Source organism: Cupressus sempervirens, chromosome 11 (genome assembly GCF_028749045.1).
Source record: "Cupressus sempervirens isolate cs-2001-9-10 chromosome 11, ASM2874904v1, whole genome shotgun sequence".
Taxonomy (NCBI): Eukaryota; Viridiplantae; Streptophyta; class Pinopsida; order Cupressales; family Cupressaceae; genus Cupressus; species Cupressus sempervirens.
This window is the reverse complement of record NC_143128.1, coordinates 268853087-268875712: the sequence shown is the minus strand read 5'-3', so window position 1 is coordinate 268875712 and position 22626 is coordinate 268853087. Positions and strand designations below refer to the sequence as shown.

Below are 22626 nucleotides of genomic sequence, written 5' to 3'. Positions count from 1 at the left end.
CAAGCCGACTTTGATAATAGGTGCCCTTTTCCTACTCAGTGGCAACAGAAAGAAGGTACATCTATCTTGGACAGATATCAATCCATTTTGGCAAACACCAACAAGTGACTAAAGATTAAAGGCCTAAAAAGAGTAAATCCTAAGATGGGTTTGGATTGTGGAAGCTTTGGCCCTCCCAAAAATAAGTCACAACTAGAAATTACAAGAAACGATGGTGCCTCCTCTTTTGATGTGAAGAATTCCCTCAAATTCAAATTAAAGGACCGAAAAGGATCAAGTCATCTCAGATTCCAAAACCAAATGAAGAAAAGTCAAAAGAATCAACGGAGGAACTGGAGACAGAATCGGATAAGAAGATAAGAAGGAAGAAGGAGAAGTCATGATCATATCTCCCCCAAGGCCTACACAAACTCATGCACCATCCGTGCATGAAGCACCTTTTCTGGATGAAGTAGATGATGATGTGGATTCATTCTCCACTGTTTTCACACCTTCTATTCCAGTCTCGGATGTCAATACAATGGCTCTTCCTTTTTCTTTTGTTGCTCCTCTCATCTTGGCAAATGAACAATATGAGCATTTGGCAAATGTGTTTGAGGATTTTCCAACTCTTACAAGTGATCAAGTTTCCCAACTTGATACATCTTTGAAGGGTTTTGAGCTTTTTATGATGGAATCCTCTCATCATGCACCAATGAATTCAGCTGTGCAGACTGAATCTCGTTCAATCACGACAAAGATAAAATCTGGATCAGTGCCAATGGTCTCCACTATACCTGCTTCTGCAGATGAAAGTTTCAATTTGCCTACATGGTTGAGCAGAATAACAACAAAGAGAAGAAAAGTGGTTGTACCTCCGGATAATCTCCCTGTCAAGAAAACCAAATCCAAATCTTTGAAAGATAAGATTGTTTCAAGGATTTCGGTTGATTTGGATAAAGGCAAATTTGTAGAAGTTGTTGAGCCCTTGGTGGGCAAACCTGTTGAAGAACTTACTCGTTCTAATTACAAGTTCACCAAGGTTGAGATCGGCAAACAATCACGTCTAAGTTGTTTACAAGATGCATTAGCTAATGTATTGAAAAGCAATCATGAGCTATGGGAGAAGAAAAATCAACTCAAACAGGAGGTTTCTCGCCTGAACGAGGTCATTCGGCAACAATCTTCTCGGAGTGCAGTTGTTATGTCTCAGACAACCAACGAGAGAAAGCTAATTGAAGCCGCCAAGTCTTGGATAGGAGAAATCATCTCTAAAGGACTTCGAGCCATCACAAAAACATTTGCAATTCTTAGGCATGTCAAAGAAATGAATGAAATGGAGCAAAACTTGATCTCTTCTTTGACTCTAGAAGTAAATGATTTTAAGGAAATCCTCAATGATTAGGATGAAATTGCAAAATTTGAACTAGATGCCTTGGTCTCATGTGACATTCTTCTATCATGTGAAATGTTCTTCTGATTTCAAGGACTTATTGGCTACAAAGAGGAAACATTGAGGAAGCTGATTACAAAGTTGCAAGCAGACCTTGGAGATTGTCAAGCAGTTAAAATAGATGTCACTTATGATTTAGAACAAATGGGATGCCAAGTTCTTGATGAGTATGGTAATCTTATTACAGTTGAAAGGGCAAGCTCAAAACATACAATCAGGATCAATTCTGATGTGGATTTTGAAGACTTTGGTCCACACACAGTGAACAAGTTTGTCTTGTGTAAATCCTCGACAAAGCATTTGTTAGATTCTGTGGCAACAAACCAAAAGTGTACAATCAGCGTATGCAGATGCAGTGAGGATTGATGCCATATCAAAAACAATGGAGATTATTGATCTTCCTGTAGTGCGTGATGTCACCGTCAAGTTCAAGGCACTGAAAAACAATCTTTAAGATTGTTGTTTTTGTTTTTATTTATGTTTGTAGGTCTAAGAGGATACATTGCATAAAAAGATGTAATTACAAGTAATGCGAGTTACATATGCATAAAAGATGTGATGGGAGTTGCATCTGTAGTTGCATGTAACCCTATAATTTTCTTCTAGTTAGACTAGGTCAAAGTTGGTTGAGTTGCTCCCACTTTTTCCTCCATCTTTTTCTCAACTCCTATGCCTATATAAAGGAGTACCCCCCTCATTGTAAAATCATCTTTTATCTTTTATTGTATGCAAGAGAGCTATCGAGAAATTGTGCTAGTAGAACTTTGTTTATGTAGCACTATTTTGAGAGAAAAGTGAATACAAAGGAGCGATTTAGACTTAACTTTGATTGAGCTAGATAGTTATTTGTGTGAATTAGAAGCTTTGTCTGTAATTCACATACATTATCTTTGATTCATGTTATCTTACGTTCTTGGTAATTAAATATAAGAGTTAAGAAGCAATTGGAGCCAGAGGTTTAACTAGGAGCAATTGTGGAGATATATAGCTAGAAGCTTTGTCTGTAGCTTATACTTCTTTCTTAATTTGCAAAATAGTTATTTTTACTTTTAGGAGTCTTTGTGCCCTAATTGTAAAGCTTTTTCATATAGAAGTACGATTGGACTTAGAGCCAAACTAGTACACTTTCAGCTAACCTTTAGGTTAGTGTTGGTTTATCAGTATCACCGATTCCAGCTTTAGATAGAAGTGTAGTTAGCGATTTCACCCTACCCATTACTCGCTCTGCGGGTTAGTGGACTCTTTCCTGAAAGCTAAGAGGAAAGAAAATTGGTAACGCCCCTTACAAAATCTCTCATCTTCTTGCTTACCTTGAGTTGCTCCAAGGAACGGTGAGAAGGGGGAACCTTCCCTTTAACATAGAAGAGACTCTGTTTCACACACTGTGGCTGGTCATCCTATTTTGCGACTGAATTTTTACCCAAAACTATTGGTTGCAAAATATCCACCCAACGAATTGGATACGCGAAAAAAATTAAAAAATATTGGGTGTGTGTGTGTGTGTAGAGAAAGAGAGAGAGAGAGAGAGAGAGAGAGAGAGAGAGAGAGAGAGAGAGAGAGAGAGAGAGAGAGAGAGAATATATCTGCAAAGAAATGCAAGAAATATACAAAAATAAATCATTCCATAGAATGATACTTCCCCATTGATAGTTCAACTTCAAACTTCACAAACACAAATGTACAAATTGAAATAACTAATTAGTAAATTACTCAAGTACAAGATTCCAATGCAATTTGAATTACAAAATCAAAACTTAGTTCACAATTCAATGTTGATCAATCAATAACCAAGACTCAAGATTCACTAACCAGATTCAGAATCATAAAGATTCTCAACAAAATCCACATTCTCATCATCTCCAACTGCTGCAAGTTCAAGACCATTTGAACCGAAAAGTGTCATTTTAGGATTTAGGAGCAAAAGAGAATTAAAAAATCAATTTTGCACATGCAAAAAACATTTTTTACGTTGTTTTGGGCATCCAATATGGCATGGGGACTGCAAATGTCCACGAAAGCTCTGTGAAGGTGCTCAAGAAGCGCTGCCTAAGCCTGTGGATGCTCATGGAAGTGCTTCCTGAGCACCTCCACATGGCCTCTAGGGCGCATCACACATCCACATTCTTTTGCATCCACCTCCAGGCATTAGCAAAGAGCATTAATATCTCGATGTTGCAACAATTTTCATAATGTAGGCAAAAACTAAAATGATGTAAGTGCAAGTCCTAGGCAAATTTCAACATAACCAAAGTACCCTAAGCTTTATGATGCATTCCCTGTTAATTTTAAGTTTTTGCCAATTTACCTAGCAAAAGTATACAATCCTTCTTGGTATTACGAAGTAATGAGTAAAATACTTTCTTGTTATTAACAGAGACCGAAAGGTCAATATATACAAAATAATAAAACGATGTTTCCTTAGGAAACGATCTTAAAGAATAGAAACATTCTATTCTAACAGAGAAAGTTAAAAAAGCTAAAGCTAACAAAAGCTGACTAGATATTTACAATAGATTACCATTAAGGAATAATAGACGACTATCTATTATCGTAATACCCTCCCTTAATGGATTAAAAGAAAGACCTCAAGTCAAAAATAAATATGGGAGGAAATTTGCGAATTTGCAGAGATTTGCGAAAACGGCAGATAATTTGCATTTCTTTTCAAATTTTCGAGGAGATTAGAGATTTTCATAATTGCGAAAATGGCAGAGAATTGCATTAACGACAGAGACCTTCTAGAGCGAGCATTCTAATAACCCTAGCTTTCAAGCTGCTGTGCGTAAAACATTTATGTAGACAGAGGACAATATTGGCATTGTATCTTAAACAATTATTTTTAAAAAAAATTGGCTCTGTAAAATGCCGAATTTGGCAAAATTTCAATCAAAAAGAAGACGCCCCAACACGAATTTCTATTCATTTCAGCGAAAGACAGGCCTACAACCTACCTTGAATACCTTCAACAAATTCAAGGCCCTATCTCAGCGATCTCATGAACAAAGCAAAGCTCGGGAAGCAAATGAAAGCAAGTTCAACTCTTTTGTGCGGCAACATATCAATCGAAATCGGGAGATCTCTGTTAACCAGCCCAATAAAAAAGAAGAAGGATGGCAAATTGTACGCAAGAAGAAAAAACGACCACCGCAAAGACATGTGCAAAAAGGAAAGGATGGAAATATCCATCAATACAAAATTCCTTACAAAAATGTGGCGGCTCCTGAGGTAAAATCCATCCACAAACTGGAAATACCCCAAAAGCCCCGAATGCTTTCAGAGGTCAATTCTATCCCTCTAGGAGGAGCCCGGGGAAATGGATCTACAATAAAAAATCCTTTGACATTGTCAAAGGAAATCTATGAGCATAATCCGTGGAATTGTTCCCCCGACAAGGAGAAAGCATTATACATCCCGCCACATCGAAAAGATCATAGTGACTTTAAACTAAATATGGAAAGGCACCCAAAGCCTTGTTTTTTGAAAAGGAATTCATGTAATGAGGAAATCATTATCAGTAACCCTAACGGTGAAAAGAGATGGGCGGAATGCGAAAACAAGGGCATTTACATGTACTGGAATGGACCGTCAAGGAAACGATCTAGACTGGTGCGTATAATTTCAATGATCTGGGGCAAAAAGGTAAGTAGTCTTAACTCTTTTTCTAAAAAAAATTTGGTTCATTTTATGCCGAAACTCACCGGATAAAGAGGAAATATTGAAATCCAATCTTGTCTTCTACAAGGGTCATCACATCAAATTCATATCCTGGAAACCTAATTTACATAGAAACCATTTTGCAAATTCAGAATCCATAAAATGGATGGAAAGTATAGAGATTCCTTCAGAATTAATGGAAGAATCAACCATTAAAAAAATTGGTAACTCTTTAGGTAATGTAATTGGATTTGAAGATAATTTTTATAGAGATAATAAAATTAGAGTTTTGGTTAAAATAAACCAAAATTCGGTTAACAGGAGAATCATTACAAACAAATCAATTTATAATTTAATCTTCAAAGAATTCTCAGGAGACATCAATAAAATGGTAGATTCAAATCTAATTAAAACCAATATAAAAAATAACATTAAAAACTTCATAACCGCAAAAAAGAGGACAGGCAAAACAACTAGAAAGAAGGAAGAGGGCATTAGCAAGACTACAAGATTCAGAGAAAATCCGATTGAGGAACAAGCAGTCAATAATAATACAGAAAAATTTTCAGACAGCAGGAAAGATGAGATAGATATTGGTAAGGCAGCAAAGGAATTGATGGAAGCTGAAGGGATGGAAAATATCAATTATCTGCATTCACTAAACAAATTTAAAAACTGTTTAGAATGTCAAATGGAAAGGGTAGTCATAGAGGATATGGATCGGAATATTTCAAATTTAAATAAACTGTGGCATGAAGCTCTTTTAATTCAAAATGACTTAATAGATCAAAGTCTACTGGCGGAAGAATCTCATAGGGAACATAAAGGGAAAAAAACAAATTCTACAGAAGTAGAGGAGAAGTTAGGAAGGTGTGAAACTCAAATAGAGACTCAGAGGATTGAGACAAAATTCAACTATGACAAGCATGAGGAACAAAGAGATTACATGAGTAGGGAACCAGACACAGATGTCCAGCAAGTATTAGACTCTCAAAAGGAAAGCATAGAGAAAAACACTGTCATTCCATCGGCAAACTCCGCCAAATGGAGCAATATTACAATCAGGAAAAGAGGGAAAAAGAGAAGCTACAAATTCTGGCAAACCCCCAGTAATGGGCAGGATATGTTTGCACTAGATATAGGAAAAACTTATAATACCTTGAGAGACTCTTCTGTTACAGCTGATATAGATGACGCCTGGTGGAATTTGACAGTAAATAGTCCTAGTAAAGAAAAATTAAGTATAGAGGTTGAAGATTCAAGGCCCAACAACATCATCAATGAAGGAGAATTACAAATCAGTAATCTATTGGTTAAAGAGATCATTTCAGAAGCGAACCAAGTAGGCAAGGAATCAGAAATTGCAGCAAAGGTAGTGAAAGAGCAATGCCTTGAAAAAATTGGAATAGCAGAGAATCAAGAAGGTCGGAAGACTCCTATGTGTGGTAAAACAAAGCAAAAAAGGGGAAGGAAATCGTTAAAAGAACTTAGAGAGGCCGCAGGACAGGAAAAGGAGCAAGCCAAAATTTTCAATCTATTGAACATTGGGAAGGGGAAGCGCCTTCCCAAGGAGCAATGAAGTTAACAACTTGGAATGCTAGTGGTCTAAATGCCCCTAGCAAAAAGCGCTTACTCAAGCGTAACCTCACCTTATTTGATACCGATATCTTATTACTACAGGAAACTAAACTTAACAAAGAAGAAGGACAAAAATTGGGTCAAAAACTGGGCAAATGGAAAACAAAGTTACAACACTCTCAAGGAGCATCAGGAGGATTGGGAATAATATGGAATCCACGAAAAATAAACATCGAACTACTTTCCTCCCAAACAAATTGGATGGGAGCAAGAATAACAAGCACTAAATCAAATCTTCAAACTATCATTGCCAATGTATATGGGCCCTCACTAACAGCAGATAAGCTAACAGTATGGAAAGAAATCAATGATTTCATCCATTCAATGCCCCTAGTAAATATTATTATAGGGGGAGATTTTAATGCAGTATTAAGTATGGAAGAAAAACAGGGAGGAATCAATCATGGTTGTAAATCTATGGAAGATTTCAAAGACTGGATTCAGAAAGACTCATTCATGGATATTAAGACTAAAAATGGTATTTATACGTGGAACAATAGAAGGAAAGGATTCTGCTATATAGCAGAAAGACTGGATAGATTTCTTCTTAGAGGAGAACACAATCTGGATAAGCTAATTAATGCAGAAATTCTTCCTATGGCTGGATCAGATCATTTCCCAGTAAAACTGGAAATTAAAGAACAGGTCAAACCAAGCAGGAATCCCTTCAAATGCGAAAAAATGTGGTTTCAAGACAAAGCTTTCCTGGATCATGTCAGAGAATGGTGGCAGGAGGAACAGTTCAAAGGTTCTAAAATGTTTTGCCTGGTCTCAAAATTAAAATACGTTAAAGAAAAGATATTAAAATGGAATATCTTTAAAAACATATTCAAAGAAAAATTAGAAATTGAAGAAAAGATTGGCAAACTAAATAAAGAAATTATCTCAAAAGGAATGAATAATGATTCCTTTCTTCTTGAAAAAGAATATTTGCTAAAACATGAAGAAATCTTAGCTAAAGAAGAAACATTCTCGAGACAGAAATCTAGAGAAAAATGGCTCCTAGAAGGGGACCGTAATACAAAATTTTTTCATAATAGCACTCTCTCAAACAGAAATTACACCAACATTGCTAAAATTAAGAATTCTATGGAGGAGCAAACTGAAAACCCAAATGAAATCGCAGACATCTTCATCAAGTATTTCACCAATACTCTTAATAATTATGATTCTTCTAACAGAACTGCTCAGGAAGAAATGTTAAAACATATACCAAAACTTATTACGGAAGAAGATAATAGACTCCTTAATGAACCCTTCACTCTGCAAGAGGTGAAAATAGCGCTATTTAGTATGAAACCAGATAAATCTCCGGGTCCAGATGGCTTTCAAGCCTTTTTCTTCCAACAATGTTGGGACATATTAGGTGAGGAGTTATGGAAAGCCCTTGAAGCCACACGTAATGGTGGTTCTATTTTAACTGAAATTAACCACACCTTTTTGACACTCATTCCAAAAAAATGCGAGTGTATAATGCCTGGAGACTTTAGACCTATTGCTTTATGTAATACTGTTTATAAAATCTTCTCAAAAACTCTAGCTAACCGTATTAAAAGATTTCTTCCTAAACTTATTTCGGAGGAGCAAACTGGTTTTGTTTCGGGAAGATCGATTTTAGACGGCATTTCTATTATTCAAGAAACTATTCACTCGGCTATTAAAAACAAAGAAGCATGTATGTTTCTCAAACTCGATATTCATAAAGCTTATGATAAGGTAGATTGGAGATTTCTTTGTAAAACTCTTGAGGCCTTTGACTTCTCAAAACAATGGGTTAATATTATTTTTCAATGTATTTCAACCCCCAAAATCTCTATTCTCATCAATGGAACCCCGGAAGGTTTTTTCAACATATCCAGGGGGATCAGACAAGGAGATACTATTTCTCCATTTTTGTTTATCATAATGGCGGAAGCTTTTGGAAGAGCAGTTAAAGAAGCCCAATTGGTAGGAAACATTAAAGCGGTAAAAGTCACAAATGAAGTTGAAAACACCACTCATCAGCAATTTGCTGATGATACCATTCTAGCTGGCATTAGTAATCTACAAGAGGCTAAACATTTTCAACAAATTCTAGATACATACTCTAAAGCATCAGGGCAAATGATAAATGTGGACAAATCAGAAATCTTCTTCCTCAATACTACAGAGGTAATCGAAGATCAAATCTGCAATAAACTAGGATTTAAGAAAGGTAAATTTCCTTTCAAATACTTAGGGATTTATCTCGACAAAAAAAGTCATAATAACCCAGGATGGGACCATATCCTTACGAAAATTGATAACCAAACAGAATCATGGAAAGGAAGGTGGTTAACAAAGGCTGGTAGAACGACCAAGATTAAAGCCATATTATCAGCTATTCCCACCTATCAGCTTTCATGCTCTTATCTTCCCAAAGGAATCAATTCAAAACTGGAAAGTAAACTTAGGAATTTCTTTTGGAATGGATTAGAGGAGAAGAAAAAAGCTACATTAATTAGTTGGAGTAAAATTTGCAAACCAAAAGAATATGGTGGATTAGGGATCAAAAATCTAGAATGGCAAAATGAAGCTCTTGGAGCTAAACAAATATGGAGATTATATCAAGAGAGAGATAGAAAATGGGCAAAAATCCTATTCCACAAATATCTTAATCCGCTAGATAAAACTTCTTTATTCAGAGTTAAAACCCCCCCCCAAAGGTTCCGCAGGTTGGAATTTTATAGTTAACTGCAGAAAATTGATCACCAAGTATCTCACCTGGGATTTAGGGAATGGAGAGGACGCTTTATTTTGGGAAGATTCGTGGAATGGATACCCCCCCCCCCCTTATTAGCACTAACATTTCTCCTGAGGTAATATCCCTCCTTAAAACTCTTCGTGGAAATAAAGTAAAAGACTACATAGAAGAATCTGATTCTAGTTCTGACAACAAATGGAAGTGGAAAACATTACCTGAAGGAGGAATCAACCTATCAGAGAAGGAAAAAATAGAGCATATTCTAAAAAATAGAATCATCTCACTTAAAGATAGGGAGGACAAACTTATTTGGGCTGCTTCAAAAGATGGGTGTTATAAAGTTAAGGAAGGATACAGAATGATTACGAACTCGCAAAACTGGGAAGTTAGCACTCTTCCCTTGGATTTATGCTGGGACCCTGCAAGCCTCCCTAAAGCAGGAATGTTCCTCTGGGCGGCAATGCAAAAAAGAATTTTAACAGCAAATAGAATTAGGAAAATGGGTATTGTAGGACCTTCTAGATGTATCCTATGCAAAGAAGCAGAGGAAAACGCTGATCACCTCTTATATGGATGCAAATTTTCTCAGGATAGCTGGAGATGGCTTCAAAATAAACTAAATTGGGCCTCTCCACTAGCTAGCAATTGGATAGATCACTTATTAGGATGGCCAAAAGATGTCTCCCAGAGAATCTATTGCAAACTCTGGAATATTGCTACGGCAATAACTTTATGGGAGATTTGGAAAGAGCAAAATCGACGAATATTTTTAAATCAAAACCTATCTGAGCAAGCGTTTTATGCTAAAATAGAAGTGGCAATTTCAAAAGTGATGAATAGTGATCTCAAGAAGCGGCCAAGAGAAGAAGGATCCTTCTCTGTTTGGGATGCAGAAATCAAAAAAAGGTGGCCATTACTAATTAATCCCCCTTTGTATTACAAAAAAAGAACAATCTAGCCAGATTAAATTGCAAATGGGAACCCCCGCCACCGGTGTGGAAGAAATTAAACTTTGATGGGGCTTCTAGAGGGAATCTTGGTAAAGCGGGAATAGGATGTATAATACAGGATGAGTATGGTAATAGACTAGCAGAAAGATCCAAATCTCTTGAGAAGGCGTTGAATAATATTGCAGAACTTGAAGCAGTAGCAGAAGGAATTAATCTTAGTATAAAACTTAAAATCAAAAAATTGATGATCGAAGGGGATTTCCAAATTATTATTAATGCTCTCAGGAAAAGAGAAACACCAAACTGGGTTCTAAACTCTAAACTGGAAGACATTGTAAATTCTCTTTCAACATTTGAAGAAGTAATATTTTTGCATATCTTTCGAGAAGGAAATAAAGAGGCCGATAAGTTAGCGAATCTGGGCACTGATGGTATTAATACTCTATCTTTTAATCATAATTCTGAATCTCACTTATGATGATATTCTCGATATCAATCATATTCCTATGTGAGTATTGATTTCACATGACTTGGGCAGAGTACCTTATATCACAAAATCTTATGATGAATCCAAGTGGAGCTATTAAGATCATTGAGGTGTCATTTCCGCCATGGAATTATATCAGTATCTCCTTCACGTATTACTAGTTTCGGTTTGCTCCCCTAAAAGCATATTTGGCAGATTACAATTCGTAACAAATTCACTGCTTTTATTAATATATTAAGTATTAAGCATGTTAAATTGTTAGGATCTTTAAACTCAATCTCAATTAATTGTTTCTTATCCTTTTAATAAGTACTTAGCAACATAAATTTTAAAAAAGAAATCAGTCAACATAACAAAGTAAAATCATAATAAATATTAAGTTTAAAATTCTATCACATTTACACTCATTTTTCTAAATCAACTTAACCCAAGGCTTTGTAACTAGGCTTTATTGGATTTCTCTAACCCATAACGCCTGTTGATTGTGGTATTTTGTATGCAGAAATGAGGTCTCCTCTTTAATCTTGAGATTTTTTGAGAGATTCAAATATTATCATGTAATTTCAATTGTATATCTCACTGGGGTATGCCCCTTTTATTTTGTATAATATAGGACTTCGGTCCCGGGCAAGACTGGAGGTTTTCTTCCCCGTTCTTTCCTACCAGTGCCTGTCAGAATGGAGGATAGCTTGTAAATTTGTTTTAATTAATAAAATTAATCATGGCTATGGCCGTTTACCGATCAAAAAAAAATACCCTCCCTTAATGGTTAATCTATCTAGAACACCAAGTTGTCCTCTGAATTTGACAAACTTATCAGGACCAAGAGGCTTGGTGAGAATGTCTGCAATCTGATCTGCAGTAGGAACATACTGCAAATCTATAGTCTCGTCTTCAACCAGCTATCGTATGTAATGACAGTGAACATCTACATGCTCGGTTCGTTCATGGAAGACTGGATTTCATGCTAACTTGATAACACCTTTATTATCAACAAACAGAGTAGTTGGTCCTATTGGTGACATTTGCATATCCCCAAGCATTCGACAAAGCCAAACAACTTCACATCCTGCCTTAACAGTCCCTCTATAGAGGAGAGAGAAACTGCCTGCTGCTTCTTACGGGTCCATGTGACTGCACCAAATCCCAAACTAAACACATATCCAGAAGTTGACTTTTTATCATCAACAGAGTCTGCCCAATCTAAATCTATGAACCCACATAGTTTAGAATTAGAACTTTGAGAGTACAAAAGTCCATAAGCTGAAATGCCCTGCACATAACAAAGCACACACTTTGCTGCCATCTAATGATCAGCCTTAGGAGCTGTCATAAAGCGTGAGATATAGCTAACTGCGAAGTTGATATCAAGCCTAGTAGCAGAGAGGTAGATGAGGCTACCTACTAGTTGCCTGTATGTAGTATCATCAACGGAAGGAGAATCAGACTTTGTGAATAACATGAGACCTTTCTCCATAGGTGTAGATGAAGGCTTGTAATCCTGCATACGGAATTTGTCTAACAGGGCCCTGACATATTTGGACTAAGAGATAAATATACCAAAAGACTATTGTCAAACTTCAACACCTAGGCAATAATGCATGAGCCAAAGGTCGATCATATCAAAAGACTGGCATAAATTTTGTTTGATTCCTTAAATCAAAGATGTCAAATTGTTAGTGATGATTAAATCATCCACATAAATAACCAGAAGGATGATGTCACTATCAGTAGTCATGATGTATAGATTTGAGTCTGAAAAACTTCTCTTGAAGCTTTGATCATCGAGGTACTTATCAATTTTTATGTACCATGCCCGAGAGGCCTACTTCAAGCTATAGAAAGCTTTTACCAATCTGAGAACCTGATGGTCTTTACCAGCAACCTTGAAACCAGGAGGCTGCGTCATGTAGACCTCTTCATGGAGATCACCATTCAGGAAAGCACTCTTGACATCCATCCGATGGACCTTCCAGCCAAATTGGGTTGTCATGACTAGGACTAATTTGATGGTGCTCATTTTCGTAGTAGGAGCAAAGGTCTCTTCATAATCAATGGCCTAACATTGAGAAAAGCCCTTCACCACTAAATGAGCTTTGTACTTATCCAAAGTACCATTTGATTTGTATTTGATTTTGTAAACCCATTTGTAGCCAATGGGTTTCTTCCCTGGTGGAAGATCAAAAAGGACCCAGGTGTTGTTCTTCAGCAAGCTCTGGTGTTTAAATGTCATGGCCTGTTCCCACTCTAGAATTCCTTTAGCCTTAGAATATGTTTGAGGTTCAAACACACTGTGAATGTTGGCCATGAGAGCAAAATTAATAGACTCTCTAGGTTTGCTCTTTTTCCGAGCAATTCTCCCATCAATGAGCTCATCATCACGAAGATCAGCAAGTGTCTTAGCCCACCACTTAGGCCGGAAAGGAGAATGACCAACATTAGTATTAGGAGATGCTTGGTGATCAGGTTCCTTGTCAGAAGAATCTAGATCAAACTCAGGTGAATCATCTACAAATCGAGGTGATCCTACAGGAGAAGTCAGAGGTGTCTGTACAAGTATCACTGGCATAACTGGAGCTACTGGAGCCCTCCCATGAGGTGGACCTAATGGAAGTCAAACTCCCAATCATGAGTATTCATAGGTTGATCTGTTGGATCAGAAACAGGAGAAACAGGCATGAATGGTCCTCGTTGCTCATCAAAGACTACATCACAACTATAGATGAGACGAGATGTCTCGGCATCGATCAAGCGTTAGGCTTTATGAAGACTGTTGTATCCAACAAGCATGAGTTTCTGACTCTTGGCATCCAACTTGGTGCGTGACGCATCAAGGATCCAAACAAAAGCAAGGGAGCTAAAAACCTTCAAGTAATTGATTCTGGGCTTGCGACTTGACCAGGCCTCTTCCAGAGTTTAACCTTGACCGCCACTGTTGGTGACCGGTTTAACAAATAAACTGCAATATTAATTGCTTCTGCCCAAAACTTCTTCGGAACATTTCTATGTTCGAGCATGGATCGAGCCATCTAGGTGATTGTCTGATTCTGACGTTCAACTACATTGTTCTGTTGTGGCGTGTGGGGTGTGGTTAAGTAGCGTTTGATGCCATGTGTATCCAAGAAGCTAGCGAAAACATTAGAACAAAATTTCCCCCCATTGTCTGATCTAAGAGTAATAATAGATTTCCCAAATTCTTTTTCAACTAAAGATTTAAACTTCTGAAATACAAGAAATGCATCTGATTTCTTTTTAAGGAAATACACCCACATTTTTCTATTGAAATCATCAACAAACAACAAAAAATACCTGGAACCAAGAATAGGAGTGGTCATAGGGCCACAAATATCGGCATGAACAAGCCAAAGTACCCGAGAAGCTTGTCATGAATCGCCTGCTGGTGAAAGGTGTGAGATGTTGCTTCCTAGCCTGGCATACATCACAAACTCCAAGCTGTTGAGTCTGAATCTCTGGCAATCCAAGAACAAGCCCATCCCAAGCAAGTTGTGAGAGATAATGCACATTTAAGTGACCATATCGTTGATCCCAAAGTGTACTGATAGAAGACCGTCAAGCAACCATAGCTAAGTCTCGAGAATCACCAAAATTAGTAGGTTTGAAAAGTCCATGATCCTCAAGACCCACTGCAATAGTAGACTAAGTCGCCCGATCAATGATGGTGCACTGATGTGAACTGAAGGTGACATCCAAGTGTGGAGAATATTGCAGCAACTGACTGACTGAGAGTAGATTTAGTTCCATCCCTGGAACGTAGTACACATCAAGGAATACGAGATTCCTCCCAACAGACTGATTCTAAATGTTGCCTTTGCTGACAACTGTGTACTCTTCTCCGCCACCAAAAAATAAAGAGTCTGAATAAGGCTGGTAGTCAGTAACCAGTCTCTGCAATGAGTGAAATGACGAGAGGCAGCTGAATTAATGTACCAGGCAAATGACTTCACATGATCTACAGGTCTTTTAGCCATGAAGGCGTAAAAGGTAGACTTTGTCTGCTCAGTGTGCTCTACACTATTCGCTTTAAGCTTGGAACCTAATTGCTTAGATTGTACAGCTAAGCATTTCTGACATTCAACCTTCATGTGTCCAAACTTGTGGCAGTAGGTGCATTGAATGTTCTTTCAGGAACCATCTGATGTTGGAGCAGAAGATTTCTACTAAGATGGTTGTTGAAACTTACCTTTATCCTTCTGAAAGGATTTCGCAGCAAAGGCTTGCTCTGTGGAGGTGGAGCTAGAGCTGGTACCGAACTGTTGTTTCCACTGATCTTGCTAAAGCAAAAGTGTGCAGAGATCAGTGAACTTCAAATCAACACCAAAAGACATGATGTTGAGAGTCTCGATAAAATACTCATAGGACTTTTGTAAACTCCGAAGAGTGATAACCACAATATCATCTTCCTCCATCTTGCGATTGATGGCAAGTAACTAATCACGGATTTCCTGAATCCGATTCAGGTGTGCCTAGAGCGAGGTGCGCTCATCCATGACAATAGAAAACAGAGTGTTCTTCAGAAAGAAAGCTCTTCTTTTGTCAAAAGTCTCATGAAGACCTTTGAGATGTGTCTAGATCTTGGCAGTTGTCTTGGCGGATAGAATCTGAGAAAGCTGATCATCAGCCACGGATAATTTGAGAAGCATCACCACCTCTCGATTATTCAGATCTCATGTATCTTGATCAGGACAAGGAGAAGTGGGACGCTTCGTAACACCCAGAACAAGTTGATCGGTGTTCCGATATTCAAAAATTGTGATGATCTGTTGCTTCCAAGTGCCATAATTTCGACCATTGAATTTGGAGTTGTGCTCGAGCAAAATGTTTGTCAAAGATGCCATGGTACGTTTTTCAATGAAAAACATGAAAATCTATGAAGTCACGATCTTCGAAAAAAATGGAAGACCCAAAAAATTCAAAGAGTGACCCAGAAGAGAGCTCGAAAAACCAAAAGGAATATGTTGTTGTTCTCTAGATCTGTTGGCTTAAAATCAAAACACGAAAAACAAGGCACCGAAAAAAATCGGACAACCACCCAATTGAGCTCTCAAAAAAACCACCAAGAATGAAAATGCAAACTCAAACGCAAGAAAAAAGACAAACCCAACTTTTGTTTTTAAAAAACGTCACAAAAAAATCACAATTTCTAGGATTTGTGCTTGAGCAGACTCAACATGTTCATGGAGATTGAGATCAAATCGGGTGCAAACCAAGATCATGTACAAACTGGGCTCAATTTGTTGCCGCGATTTTATGCCTTTGATGCTGCGATTTTGCATTCACTGAGCCAAAAAAACCTAGCTGCGACCAACATTTTAATAGAAGAATTTTTCTCAACTATGGAAACCCTACACAGATTTTTTGAGAAAAAAATGTAGAAACAATTTCGAAAAATCTGAGCAAATAATTTCAAAAGAAATTATAGATTTTTCAAAAAAAATTGAAGACCAAAAGGTCAATATATGCAAAAGAATAAAATGATGTTTCCTTAGGAAACGGTCGCAAAGAATAGAAACATTCTATTCTAACAGAGAAAGCTAACTAGATATTTACAATAGCTTACCATTAACTAATAATAGATGACTATCTATTATCATAATACTTGGTCAAACTATAACATTATCATAAACCTAATGGGAACCTTCCTATCACTTGTTAAATGTTAATTAGCTTTTCTAGCAAAAAGGTGTGAATGTTATAATGATTAATGTCAAACATAAGTTCCAACACAATTTTCACATGATCTTCTTAGCAAAACAATCCTCTAAGCCTGATATTGCAATCCCTATTAGCTTGAAATCATTATCAACTTACCCAATCATATGTGGCCAAATAATATACTAAGCTTGTTGGAGCAATCCCCACATAGTGTAGAATTAATTAGCTTTTCTAGCAAAAAGGTGTGAATGTTATAATGATTAATGCCGAACATAAGTTCCAACACAATTTTCACATGATCTTCTTAGCAAAACAATGCTCTAAGCCTGATATTACAATCCCTATTAGCTTGAAATCATTATCAACTTACCAAATCATATGTGGCCAAATAATATACTAAGCTTGTTGGAGCAATCCCCACATAGGGTAGAATGTATATTAACTTACTCATCCAATTGAATGCAAGTGATAATGTTTCCATAAGAACCAACCTTCATAAGGAAGAAAATTGGTGCAAATTTGCAACTCCTATTAGTGGTTGAGACAATTGTAGTATTAATGATTCCATAGCATGCGGAGACTAGCAGGCAAAATTGAAAACTTTACATTTCTGACAGTCCACCTGATTGGGTACTAACAATTAAGGATTCACTTAGCAAAAAGACAAAGTGATCGTGATGTTTAACAGAGTAAAAGTTACATGGGATTGACTATTGACTTCAAACAATTCTCTATTTATTCACCTCCAAATCTTAATGTCATTGTAAACTTTTCCAAGTTAAAAAATCATAAAATGTATAAGACTCTAAAATAAAGAGAGAAGCACTACTTGGAAAATTAAATAACTGTAACATGCTTTTAAAGTTTCTACAGCCTGTAACTATTATATTATACATTAGATAACTAATTAGTACTTTATTCAGGTGCAGGTTTTTCTTCTGATAATGTCAGCAAATTGCATCTGTCATGCACGTATAAATAGAAGATCGTAGAGGTTATGAATAGTTGCTTCAGTAATTAGATAAGTGGATTAATGGTATGGTTCCGTATCTATATGTGCACTGGAGTCTCTGTGCTGTTGCTGTCATAGATTTGAAAATTGCCCTTGCTTGTTGTCTTTAGTGTTGTACTCTTAAAGGTTATCACTGATATATGATATATCAAATTATTAATGCTTGGAATTGAAATTGCAATAGGAATCAGAACACCAAAACAAGGAAATTGCCAATATATAAATGAGTGCAGATTAACCCTTGCGATCTCCAAAATTATCTTCAGAACAGCATGGAATGTGAATATTAAGTTACAAGATACTAAACAAAAGAGGACTCTTTCAGTCTGCGCAGCTCTTCTTGCGAATTCCATCTCCAAAGAGTTTGTTGATAACCAGCTGAACATTATAAGAAGCAATTAAATGAGGAACACCATTGAGCGACTACGGAAAGTCAAGCCTCGATAAGTTGAACATCGACAGCCGTAAAACTAACATCTTCGTTGATGGAGTTTGGAAGGTTCTAATGAGAAAACATATTTAGAGAATTGTACCTTTAGGAAATGGTCAAGGAAAACATTGCACCCAGTGGATCTTATCTTTGAGCCTTTTTTCCATTGTTCCTGCAGGGTCAGTCATATTTGCTCTGCATGGGAAGCCTGCCCATAAAGCAACTAGTTATTGACACTTCAGGCTTTTGTTTTTCTCTCCGGTACTAGATGCCAAGCTTTTGGATCCATTTGGCAGGATTTTTAATAGAAAAGCATGCCCCTAGCTTGCATTGCAAGATGATTTGTTAGGTTTTGGTATAGCAAAGGCATCTAATCATTCTCTCATAACTTTACAGAAGGTTAAGTCATTTTATGGTCTGACCTTTTTTGTGTATAAGATTCCTTCCTTCCAAATAACAACTTTCTCAAAGCTTGTTTGGGCCTAAAAAAAGGACCCTGATGATTTTTCTTTGGGCTTTGCTACCCAAGTCCGAAATAAATATAGATGAATAAAAGGGTGTTGTGTGGTAAGTTGGCTGGCTCTCTGTAGGTGATCAGAAAACTAGATGCTAAATAGATATTAATGATTTTCCAAGAAGACGGGCCGATAAGTTATAAGTAATTTGGGCTTCCTGCTTGGAGCATAAAAAGTTATGTTTTAGATAGCTATTGTTGCATCAAAAACTAGCAATCATGAGCCCCTGACTTGTTTGTGGGAAAGATGAATAATGTGATGTTCCTAATATTATTAAATAATATTTTTTTGTTATGTGGCCAACAATCAATGGTTTTATCTCTCGGGCTTACTCTTTATTTTATTTTCTTTGTCACTTGTTGGCCTGTTGATGTTTTTGTAATCCTTCGGGAAGCTTCCCCGAAGCCCTTTGTAAGGCCATCTTGTAGGTTGTTTTAGGCATGCGATTTGGATTTTCTTCTTTGTACAGTGAATGCCTGTTGGAGTTCTCTGTTTTTGCCATTTCAGAAGTGAGAGATCTTCCCTACTTGGCTATTCTGGTTTCAATGGGATTCAAGCCTCATCCTAATCCATTATCTGTATTACTTGTTCGAATTTGGCAAATTGGAGCACCATCTTATTTGGGAAAATAATATTTTGTATTTCGGCAACAAATTGTTATATCTTTGTGTTTGGTGTACACATCTATATTTGGCGAGTATTGGATGCATTTACTGAATCATATTTGTTTCCACATCCTTGGCTCTCACCTCAAAGTAAAAGTACTTCTTCCAATCTTTGCAGTTTCCCAGTCGTACCACCTCACATCTCTTCCCCCCCTTCAACACGATTTCTCCCTCCATCCACTGTACATCTCTTCCCCAATCATACCACCTCAGTTTCCCAGTCGTACCACCTCACATCTCTTCCCCCCCTTCAGCACGATTTCTCCCTCCATCCACTGTACATCTCTTCCCCACCTTCGGCATGATTTCTCCCTCCATCCATCGTACTGCCTCCCTCCGTACTCCTCCCTCCATCCACCCTACTACCTCCAATACTGCCGTAATCCTGCATACACTTCCATATTCCATCTCTTCTCTACACCTCCACTACTGTCGTACTCCTCCATACACTTCCATAATCCATCTTCCATATTCCATACACTTCCATCACCTCCATACTTCTTTTTTTGGCCTCCTACTACCAACCACCGTACTAAGGTCCTCTCTACCGTATGTACACCACTGTCCATATATCTCTCTGTAACCACAAAAATCTGTCATAGGGTTCTATCTCCACCATATTCCTCTCTGTGTGTGGACAAGGACCATTACAAAATACATTACTTGTATCTTTTTTGATTATGTGTGCTAAAATTGTTTGGAAGCATGTTGGCTTGGTCTATATATGCTCACAAGGAAATAATATGGTTTGATGTGCTATTTAGAGTTACTTGTAATCCACAAAATGAAAAACATTTTTCCCTTTCAATTAGCCCATTAATCCTCCACTTGCACAACCAAATCCTTGATTTACTCCCTGCACAACCAAATCCTTGATTTACTCCCTCAAATCCCCAAAATCCTCCAAGGTGTACACAAGCATGGGTCCCAGTAATTGCCCATCCCTCAAGTATCCTTTCCATCTTGACCATCCACCTTTTCCAAGGCGATTCTCCCCATACAATCTTGGTCCACTCTCCACCAACTAATCATTTAAGGAAACTTGTCCTCTCCTCATCCTCCCAAGGGTCTCAACCAATTTGAGCTATTTATCTTGACTCTTTATTATCTAAGCCATCCATTCCCTAGCCCAAAAATCAATAAATAAGATATCATAAGCCATTTAGAACAGCTCCTTGAAATGCAACCCTATGCTGCTGGAGAAGGCACCTACATACAATCAGTTTGAGCGCCACCATCTTGCCATAGTGCAACAAGGGTTAGTTTGGAGAGAATGTTATGTGTTTTTATCAGTGTTTGCTAACTCTTTGCCTTATCTTGAGTGCTGTATTTGTTTTGGGTAGAATAGGTTAATGTCATTTTAGCTTATTCTCTTATGCTCAAAATTTCATGTACATAAGAATTATTGTCAAAAAGTGTCTGAATCAGAATTTGAAAGGTTTTCTCAATGGAGGTACCATTCAGGCTAATGCTTTCACTTTGATGAGTTATTGGTTGTTTCCTAGGATTGATCAAGTCTTGGAATGGAATGTCAATCTCACTCATTCTCCTGTAAGTGTTGCTGAGCAGTGAAGGTTGTGCAAAGAGAGCTGGGCTTTCTACTGTAATGGCAGGTGAGAGTGTTCATGGTTTCTGTATAGTTAAAAAGGAGAAGTATTCTGGTTTAGATTATACAACTGAAGCTATCGTTACACCTCAACTGTCAGTTGTCATAGTACCACCATAGACATTGTTGATATTTTATAAAGGAGGAGACAGATACTTGAGCATGTGATAGCACAGAACATTTCTTCGGAAAGAATAACTGAGGCTTCGATCTCAAGTTCTCCAAACTCAGAATTAGCTAGCATTTCTCTTCCTGAAGCTGGATATGTTGGAGTATGTACAAGGCCTACCCAAGCCATGGCCCATCATTGAAATAAGACTCCAGAGCATGATAAATGTTGTTAATAGAATCTATAAAGGGTTGAAAATCCACAGTTTAACATGCCTCCTCCACGAGAGACCTATTTCTCCTCCAGTTTCTGTTGACAGAGAAGTTTTTTAAGGAGACTGAAACCCCCAACTGTAATCTGTTTAATGTCTTTGTCTCTTGCGACTCCTCCGACTTCTCAATGAGTTCTCTAAACTGCTTTTAGATACTTTTGGATCTCCTTCCTTCCGTGGAACGTATATTTAATTTAATTTTCCTTTTTTTCACCTTGTTTTTCAGTGGTACAATTTTCAAGAACCCTTTCGATGTTTGAGCTGATCCATATGACGCTTGGGAGGTAAATCATTTGAACATTTTTCACAACATTGAATTCACTCTGACATCTATTAAAAATCACCCTGACATCTATAAAAAATCACATATAAGAATCGAAAATTATAATTAAAATGCATCGGAGTAATAAAAATCCTATCGTATGTATTTTTAGAAACAGATAATTGTACCTTTCTAGTGTCGAGCCATACTGAATCGAGTGGATGGAAATCAAGAGGAGAAAAGGGGCAATCAAGCATGGCCCATGCTCTGAGCTGTGTTGAAGCAAAGCCAGGTATGATGACTCCTGAGAGCTTCCCCTTATGATCTCCCCATGTTTCTCCTTCACTAGGAGTACTGGCTAATAGAACAAGCATTAGTGCTGCTTTCATCGCCATCGTCATTATTATCGCTGCTACCTGGCCGACCCTCCTGAATCTCTGCTGCCCTTCATTCCCCGAATAATCGGAAAGTCGCTCTAAATACAAACGGGACAGAAGACTTCTACTGGCAACTCTGTGTATACTTTTTATTGGCTTTTAGAATATTTGACTCTAGATTAAGGACGAACCGGCGGCTTATTATTCCTTGACGAGGATCAATTGTACATAATCATAAAAATGCTTTATGGAAATTTTTTACTTAATTAAACGGACAACGAGCATAAGCTGCTATGAATGTCCACGATTCTCATGTAGTTTAGATGCGTGCAATAGGAGTGGAATAAGGGCTCGTAATGGTGCAAAATAACACCTAATGAAAAAGATATTTCATTCAAAATATATTCATATTTATTAATTCAATTAATGATTACATATTAAATGCACAATTTTCTATTTATATATTACAATATATGAAATGTAAATATTGAATCAGTCGATATGAATTTTAAGTAATTGTATGATCACTAACTAAATCTATGGTGCTTATAGATGAGTTGTATGATTAAAGTAGATTCTTGCCACACTTTGTCCTATAACCTACTAGACATTAGCCAAACTTTACACTATATTCTTAAATGTTTAACATACACTACATATTACAAATGTGGAAGGAAGTACAACTATCATTAACATATGACACTACAATACAGCTTAATTATTCCAAGAGTTCCAAGATGTAGTTTTTTTTACTACATTAATTAAAATACTGAGATCAACCATAACATAATCAAATGACATATCCCAAGTTTGTTTTAAAACC

General features: G+C 37.2%; 1 protein-coding gene across 2 annotated transcripts in view; it reads right to left on the bottom strand.

Annotated features, from left to right (window-relative positions):
* PSAT1 (phospholipid sterol acyl transferase 1) overlaps window positions 1-21996 on the bottom strand; it is a 285872-nt gene extending 263876 nt beyond the window's left edge. The window contains exon 1 of one of the 2 annotated variants that reach the window (XR_016358477.1): window positions 21615-21996. Coding sequence is in view for 1 of the 2 variants with exons in the window: in XM_089808807.1 (XP_089664933.1) it covers window positions 21615-21827 (213 nt within the window). In the remaining variant the exon portion in view is untranslated. The remainder of the gene's footprint in view (window positions 1-21614) is intronic. The other variant, XM_089808807.1, reaches the window with a different exon arrangement.
* Between the last annotated feature and the right edge of the window lie 630 nt (window positions 21997-22626).